Source organism: Corvus hawaiiensis, chromosome 5 (genome assembly GCF_020740725.1).
Source record: "Corvus hawaiiensis isolate bCorHaw1 chromosome 5, bCorHaw1.pri.cur, whole genome shotgun sequence".
Taxonomy (NCBI): domain Eukaryota; kingdom Metazoa; phylum Chordata; class Aves; order Passeriformes; family Corvidae; genus Corvus; species Corvus hawaiiensis.
This window is the reverse complement of record NC_063217.1, coordinates 18,005,878-18,014,692: the sequence shown is the minus strand read 5'-3', so window position 1 is coordinate 18,014,692 and position 8,815 is coordinate 18,005,878. Positions and strand designations below refer to the sequence as shown.

At 42.1% G+C, this 8,815-nt stretch overlaps 1 protein-coding gene across 2 annotated transcripts in view; it reads left to right on the top strand.

Annotated features, from left to right (window-relative positions):
- The first annotated feature begins 2,269 nt into the window (after positions 1-2,269).
- KCNIP4 (potassium voltage-gated channel interacting protein 4) overlaps positions 2,270-8,815 on the top strand; it is a 400,021-nt gene continuing 393,475 nt past the window's right edge. For both annotated transcript variants that reach the window (XM_048302878.1, XM_048302873.1), the window contains exon 1: positions 2,270-2,414. In XM_048302878.1, coding sequence (XP_048158835.1) covers positions 2,354-2,414 — 61 coding nt within the window. In that variant the 5' untranslated portion in view covers positions 2,270-2,353. The remainder of the gene's footprint in view (positions 2,415-8,815) is intronic.

Below are 8,815 nucleotides of genomic sequence, written 5' to 3'. Positions count from 1 at the left end.
ATATAGAGCAGATACATGGGCTTGACATTCTAATTGGAGGAAACTTAATCAGGTTTGGTAAACAATAAAGAATTTGTCCTTTAAAGCAAATTTGGAAAAACACCACATTCTGACATGCACATTTTGGTTTACATAGAACATCAAAATGACACAAGTTTTTCTAAGAGAAGTATTTAAAACTCAACAGAACAAAAAAAAAAAGAGTATGCAGAGGAAATTACTTGGAGCAAGGCCCATCAAGAAGGAGACAAAGACCAAGTGGATGGAAACAAGGAGAGCAAGCATAAAAACAAAGTAGATGAGATTGAGAGAAACATGCAGATTTATGGAGACAGTTCAGTTTATTTGGGTCACTTTCTTTTTTCTTTGCCTCAGACACAATTCATCTTTGAGTTGACACACACTGTCTTATCTGTAAAAACCTGGTAGGCACTTCTGGCACTTCTGTTCCATGTTGTGCTGTATACCTGTAATTCATTCTAAGACACAAGATGAATGTATAGGTATTCTTGATATATTACTACTGTTCCTGCCTTAGTTCACCCTGTTATGACCAGCTGCTCCCATATATTTAGAGTGTTTTTGTAACTCAGAGAGTTTTGATGCAATGTTGGTATAGAGCAAAGGGAAGTGACAACTATAAATCTGAATTGCCTCACTCTGAAAACTGTATATGTGTAACAACAAGGACTCCTGAAAAATTGTGATAGAGTTTTCTGTAAGGTTAGCATCAAAGTAAGCTCAAATCCTGATAATGAGATAAAATCCTGATCTCTGTTCTTACTACTTTGAATTTCTTTGATAAGGAGAGATATATCCTGGCTACTTGAGGATTCACCTTATAGAAGGGAAATATTTTGAGGGTATATGAAAAATACAGTACTCTGAATCCTGTTTTTCCTGTTACCTAAATTCCTGTTACCTGAATTCCTGTTTCTCCTGTTACCTAAACCTTCATCAGTGAATGTATTTTTTATCAAAAAAAAACCACTTGGCAAAAGCTACTCAACATTGTGTTGTTCTTGGCAAGCGTTGTGCTACACTGTGGTGTCTCTGTCCATTCAAGGCTTCAATCATTCCATCATTTTGGGGTTGAAACAGACATAAGTTTTTCCCATGAAATAAAAGGAGATATAAGTCCTTTCCTAAAGCATTAGTTGACAATGTGGCATAGGAATTACTCCTTTTATCTTTCAGCTCAGAAGAATCTTAATAATACAAGGTTCAAGGAATAATATGAAATAAGACGTCAAAAAAAATATTTAAGGTATTAGGTAGCTAAGCCTATAACCCTTGTGTGCCTTGAAAAAAAAATACTGTAATTTTTTGGGGATGAACTCAATGAGAAGAAGAACTGCAATTTCTGAGACACGTCATTATTCGTGCAGGAATGGAAGAAATTGTAAAGACTGAAAAAATAACTGTGTTAAAATTGAACTGGGAGAACTACCATTATTGAAGCATTTTCTGATAGTATGTCATGTGTCATAGTAGGCTTTTATAAATTAGAGGTGTTATGAAGGTGTCTTAAAATGCCCTTTCCAATCCCTTCCAAAATATACCCTGGGGCTTAGGGAGTGCTCCCAGCCTGTGCTAGCCTGACAGGGGTGTTCGAGGAGCGCAGCTGCGATGAGAGCTCCCCTGTGCTCAGTGCCGGTCCGTGTCCCGGGCAGCCTGAGGCTAACAGGTGCTGCGGGAACCACCTGTGTGCGGCCGCGCAGCAGAGCGGGAGGGCGGCCCGGCCCTGCCGGACTCTGCCTCTGGGCTGTCCGCGCGGCCGCCCCGCTCCCGGGCCGGTTCGGGGCGCAGGTGCCGGCTCAGCCCCGCGGCGGCAGCGGCCCCGGGGCATCCCGGCGGGGCAGGCGATCGAGCCCTCGCCCTCGCTCTCCCGGCAGGGAAGGGGTCGCGGCCCCCGGAGCCCCGCGCCGAGCCCGCCCCGCGCCGCGCGGGTGGCGGGGGAGGTGCCGCCGCCGAGGCGGGGCCCCGCTCCCGCTCCGCTCCGCTCCGCCGCTCCCAGCCCCGCTCCCGCTCCCGCTCCGCTCCGCCGCTCCCAGCCCCGCTCCCGTTCCCGCTCCGCTCCGCCGCTCCCAGCCCCGCTCCCGCTCCCGCTCCCGCTCCGCTCCGCTCCGCCGCTCCCAGCCCCGCTCCCGTTCCCGCTCCGCTCCGCCGCTCCCAGCCCCGCTCCCGCTCCCGTTCCCGCTCCGCTCCGCCGCTCCCAGCCCCGCTCCCGCTCCCGCTCCCGCTCCGCTCCGCTCCGCCGCTCCCAGCCCCGCTCCCGCTCTGCTCCGGCTCCGCGGCCCCGGCGCGGCGGTGCTGCCGCGCGTTCCCGCCGCGGCTCCGGGCGCCTCCCAGCATGGACGTGAGGAGAGTGGAGAGCATCTCGGCGCAGCTGGAGGAGGCCAGCTCCACAGGCGGTAGGACGCGGGCAGCGCGGGGACGCGAGGCTGCTTCTCTGAGTTAATTTGGGGTCTCGTCCCCTCTCCTTTGGGCAGCAAGTCTGGCAACTTGGCATGGGGTGGGGAGGGGGGAGCTGCCTGCCCGCTTGCGAGGGGTGAACGCACCCGTGTAGTCGTGGGCAAATGTGTGTGTGTGTGTGTGTCTATGGGGACAGTAAGCAAACGCTTAAAGCCTGGGATCTCGGGCTAAGAAGCGTTCAGGGCTTCTCGTATCCCGCCCTAAGATGCCTGCTCTGACCTAACTGGTACTTTTGCCTTTGCTGAAATGACTTGGGGCTAGGTATGAACCTCCAGGGTATACCTTCTCTAGTTACCACCTCCCAGGAGATAATTTTGGTTAGTCCCCCTTACACCTCCCTGCTGTGGTCTCCATTGTACCTCTCTGGTGCCTAAGTGACAACTGTTTGATGGAGACTCGCTTCTTCTGGTAAGCCAGAAGTGCCTTTCTTTTCTCCGTATCTCAAATTGCAGTTGCGCTTTCACCTGAGAAAGGCTACAGGATAACTTGCATTTTAGGGAGAAGAAAAGCATGCTTTGTTATCCTCCACAGTGATTGTGACTCTTGGAGTGTTAAGAGTTTTTTCCCAGTTATTTAAAAATGAAGCTTCTTGGCTGCAGTGTGTGTAAGAGGATGTTGCTGAGAAAGGTGTTCAGCTCAAGCCAGCTGGGTAAGCAGAGGATGGTTGGACAGTTAATGAAAAACTTTGCAAAACAGGCAGTCAAAACCAGGGAAACTTCTTTTCTTAGAAAAGATGTTTCTTGCTGTGCAGCTAGATTTCTCATAAACTGTGATGCCAGTGTAGAATAGTAGTCTTACCAACAAGTTGTTTGAAAGACACAGTGCAATCCCCCCCATTTGCTTGATTTCTGATGTTTCAGAATAAATCTTTTGCTTCCTAGAAGAGGTTCACAGCCATGTGTTCTCTGTTGGATTCTACATGGTTTTTCTCTTTCCTAATGTCCTAGCTTTTTTAATGTTTTAGGATGTGTAGCCTTTCACATAGGATACCAGATCCTTTGTGTTGGGGATAGGGAACTCTTGTATTTGACTGTGCTATCAGCTCGACTGTAAATCCATCTTTGCAGTTCATTAAGTTTTGGGAAAAAAATGTGGAGTCATGATTATCCAACAAGGGACACGGCCACCAAAGTGGTGGTGTGATACTTCTCACTACTTTTCAGATCCAACGCCCCCCAAGTTATAATTTAGGCTTTTCCCTCTACATACCACTCTCAGCCTTCCAGCTCTAGTCTGTTAGAGATCCGAAAGTCAAATTGTTTTTCCATAACACATACATCATCAGTGACAAACACTGAGCAGGCTCTTGGCTACCTGTGCAACCACCACGCAGGACTGTTCAGGCTAAAAAAACCTGAGGTTGTGATTTTGACACAGTGGATTTGCACGGCTCCTGTTGAGGAATTATTTGGTTTATGGATCACTAATGTAGGTATTGAAGCATAAAGAGGGTTTAAAGCTTAAAGTTTTTTCTTACAGGTATAGTTCGCAGTAACAGGAAAGTGTCTATAGAAAAATTCGGGAAATATGATCTGAATCCATACCATGCAAGTAATATGAAATACCCAGATGATATTTTTATGGAAATTGTCTTCAATTGAGCCCTATATTAGATGTGTTTTCTGTTTTGGTTCTCTTGATATGCATGCCTAGTAGCTTTTAAAAATTAATGACAGCTTTAATTCACTTTAAGCTTGTAATGGTGAGAAGAAGTAAGATACACTTTTGCACTCCCTTAGACTACGAAGCAAAATCTGACTGAAACATGACTTACTGTAGGCAAAATGTTTCTCAAAAATAAGTTTTTATGCCAGAAAAAGAATGTGGAAAGATAAAAATGACAGAGCTAAAAAGAAATACCTCCTTTCTGTTGGAGAATGACACACAATACTCAACATATCACCAATGTGATGTGATGTGATGTGAAGCTAACTAGTGTCTAGCTTCACTCCTCTGGGCTTTCTCCTTATGTGAGAGGGCCCATTTATTTTTATCTTCCCACAATTTTGGCCCTTTTTCGTCTAAACTTTCCTTTCCACTTTTCTAGCTGTCTCCCTTCAGGCTCTTAAACGTTCAACTCATTTTCAGGGCCATCAGCATTTCTGAGTGTACCTGTCTGTTGGATTTTTAACAAGGAAGGTGGATTTTTTTCTCATTAATTCTCTTCAAATAGAATCATAGCTTCAAACATTGGTTATTTTTAAATGGTAATGCCTGCAGAAGAGTTGTTACAGGGATTTGATGTTAGTGCATGAGAGTCAGAAAATGAAACCAACAAAAGTGTGACTCTTCCTCAATTTCATTTTTCCAAGTGAAATAAAGCCCAAATAACGCACAGGCAGCTTGAATGATGAAAACTATTAATGACAAAGGCAACATTTTGTACGTTTTAACAGGTAGTGGCTGCCTTAAGATGATCATCTCCTTACATTTAATCTTGCACCTTGCAGGGCATCTTCTGATTCAAGGGCATTCAAATTAATGTCAATTAACACCACTGAGAGCTCTTGAAGTAACAGAATGTGTCCTCTGTGGAATACTGAGTCATTGTAACAATGAACTGTTTCATCCCTCTGCCTCATGAAATTGTCTTAATCAATGTTTTATCTATCAGAAAGCTGCATTTCTTCTAGTCATAGCCAAAACTCATCTGCTACTGGGTAAAGGCATGCAGTGTCATGGCAAAATGAGAAGAGCAGAGGGAGATTATCAGTAAAAGTTTGTATGGGTAAGAACAAGTTTAATCACAAAGTGTCCTGTGGGTTCAATATCTAGGACAAACTTAAGCTGTTGGGAATACTGATATGAATAAGACATTACCACAGCAACTGGTTGCTTTGCTTTAGGGTGTGATGAATTCAGAATGGGGATTGTGCTGACCAGTATGACCAGGCTTACTCAAAAAATGGAAATATTTACAAAAGCCATGGTGTCATTCATGGCAAGTGTTGAAGGTTTTTGCTTCTTAGACAAGGCAGTCACAAATTCATGTTAGGAAAGAGGCAGTAATTTCTACATTGTGGGCAGAAGGACCACAATGGACCAAATAGTATTATTAAGCAGTGTTTATCCAACTTTAAGTTTACTTAGAGTTAAAATATTCTCTGCCATACCTCTGAGAGATCCTTGTGCACTAGTGCTCACTTTTGCTTTTAATGAATGACTTGCTCTTGTTGCTTGGGGCATTCTTAGAAGACAAAGGAAGTAGTGCTAAAAGGACAAAAAATTACATATTGAATAAGCTGAAAATAGGAATTTAGGAAAAGGGATGCTAGGGAAAAAGTAAGAAAGTGATAAAAAATATACTGGGAAACAATTAGAGGAAAAAAAACAAGAGGTGGGAGGAGGGAAAGGAGGAAACAGATTTTGTATCTCACGCGTTGAGATAAAATTTATTATGTGTTAGTGGTATGTATTGGACCAATTTCTTTATATCTCAGTTGGGATTCATCTGACACGATGAAAAGCAGGTAGTGACTTTCCAAGTGATTTGCACCAATATTCATATCAGCGTGAAAGCTTTGATTTGTGTCAGTCAGGAGTCAGCGTCACTATATTTAATAATGATCTGTTGTCTCCAGACACTCTTCATCATTGGACACTTTTAAGATTCAGATGGACAGGGTGCTGGGCCATCGTGTCTAGACTATGCTAGAAGTGCTGCTTCCACATGCAATGCTTTTTCTGTGAAATCTGCAAATACACAAGGGAAGGAATAAATTAAATGGACTCATGATCTAAGAAGGGATGTATATGTATAATGGACATGCAAGGAGATAAAAATATTTTAAGTGTAAAATATACGTTCTACTCTTGCAGGGTGGAGGAAATAACTGATGCTTGAGAGAACTGACTGCAGCATAAGCCTCTGTATAAAATTTGAGTTCTGCCTCTATCTCCGGTTCCTCTGTTCAATGAGTGTAAAGAAGTAATTATATGCAAAATTCTGTTACAGAATTTGACATGAATGCTGAAAATACCCTGGCTTTCCATCAATATAAATTTTTCATCATGTAAATACCAATTTTCACAAAATACAGATTTCTTATTCATTATTCTGTCTTTCAAGGTTACTACCTATGGTCAGAGAGTTGATATATAAATAACTGAACATCTGGAAAGGTTTCAGGTATACTTGGCTTAGAGAACTTATGCTTACCAGGTGGTTTTAGACATTTTAAAACATATAGAGGCAGACAGATATGGTATCTAGCAGTAAGTGTAGCCATCAAAGGAGTAGCTGGTGTGTGTCATGGAAAGCTTTTACAGTGTATCAGATAAGCACTTAGGACTTCTGCTTTGGGTTGGAGCTGAATATTTGATCTGTGCAGCATTCAGCTGTAATCTATCCCATCTCAGGCTCTCAGTTTGCCATTGTGATTTATTCGGAATCTTTGGCACTTGAAAAAGAAAGTATCTAAAAATACAATGCCTGATTGCTTCACTATTTCCTAGATATGTGCATTCCTGCCAGGCTGTCCTACTATCTTCTCCCCATCCCCCTCCTCAATTCTGCTTGTCCTCTCTTTATTTCAGGTACCAAAATAGACTGTATATGAACTCTTCCTTGCCAAACAAGTGCTGGCCATTTATTGTTTCCTATGAGCAGAGGCCATTACTCCTACTTGAGATGAGAGAGAAAACATTAGCAAATGTTCGTGGGCTTGGAAGTCAAGGAGCCAAAACCGTATTTCAGTAGTTGTAGTTGATATAGCGTTAGGATTCCCTTTGTTAGCACACACTTCATTTAATAGTCTTGGGCCTATTCTGGGACATAAGGAGTGCAGATACCAACCCTTCATTACTTGGAGCACAGTGTGGCAGTGCAGGTGGAGGTGGTTAATGGGATGGTTTATCTCAATAATGTTGGGCCTGAACTGTAATGTATGGCTGCATCAAAAGTAAATGGACAACACTTTGACATAGACAGTTTTTTTGATAGTAATTCTCCTTTCAGAATCCAGGTTACTCTGCTAAAGGCTTTGCTTTCCATTGCTTTCATGGCTAAGTAGTATTTGGCCTGGATTTCCCACTGAGTACACCAGGTAGAATGTGGAAGAGTGTAAGCAAAAGTGTATGAAATGTATGTGTTTTGGAGCCTATAGAACTATGGAAAGCATGGAATCCAATTATTCTGTGATGTTCTTAATTATTAGTTTGTAATTGTATTACAGAAGTCATCATATCAGATCATATAGATTATTGGTTTGATTTTTTTTTTTCTCATCATTTTTCATTCTCACACTCTACAGGAGAGATAATTTCTGTGTTATCACCTTCATGCAAGCATCAGCGGAGGAGGTTGGGCTCTAGATTTACTTCTATGAATTTGGGAGATCTGTAGACAGCTATAAACTGGCAGCAGTTTAAAATATATGGTTGGGTTGAAAATATATTGAATCCATTCGCCTCTAAGAATAAACCCAAACACAGAATAAAAGCTGTAGATCTGAGCTCATACTGTGTTTTATTTCTGGCAGCCCAGCAGAGACTTAATATGGTATTAAAAGGAGCTCTGTCAGAGGTCTGAAAATAAATATAGTGTTTCTCTTTTATATTCTTTTTCACCTATAAAAGAAATTTCTTTAGAGATACACTTTATAGTTGCGATCCCCTCTTGTATGTTTATAATTTATACTGCAGCAAAACAAACAGTGGTATGAAAGTCATAGATGCTTTTGTGTCCACTGGAGAAATTAACAACAGGTGGAAGGCATGATAATAGCGAATTTTAAAATAAAAATGTTTTGCCCTGTTGATAAAAACGGTGCATTTAAATGTTTGGGTTTTACTATAGGAGATAATATCTTTGTTTTTCTACCAGGTGTTTTTCACCAGATAATGCATAATCCTCGAGCACAGTTAAATGCCTAGCACTACACAGCACATATACCCATATGCCACAAAGTGGCTAAGTGGTGACAGCATAAAAAGAATTATTCCAACTTAAAGGCTTTGAATGTCCTAAGACACAGACTTCAAGGTGGTTGCTCTATTTCATGCAGTCAGTAGGAAAGGGTTTGCTATTTTAATGACAGGGAAAAAGCCCCCCAACTTTACTGATAAAGTTTACTTGTTTTCACAATTTTCAGTTAGCTCTCAGTATCTCCAGAGCGATATATTATGAATATTGTTGTAGTTATTAGGATTTAGTAGAGAAAATCTTATTCTTAGTTTTTGAATCAAGCTTTTGTTAAGAATCCAGAAGAAACATTTAGGATTTATTAGAAAGGTAAACAGTAGCCATAAAGTGTGATGATGGTCTGGTTCTTCACAGTAGGAATGACCAGAACAGTGTATCATCACAGTAAGTAATTTGATTATTGTGACGATTCCTAAA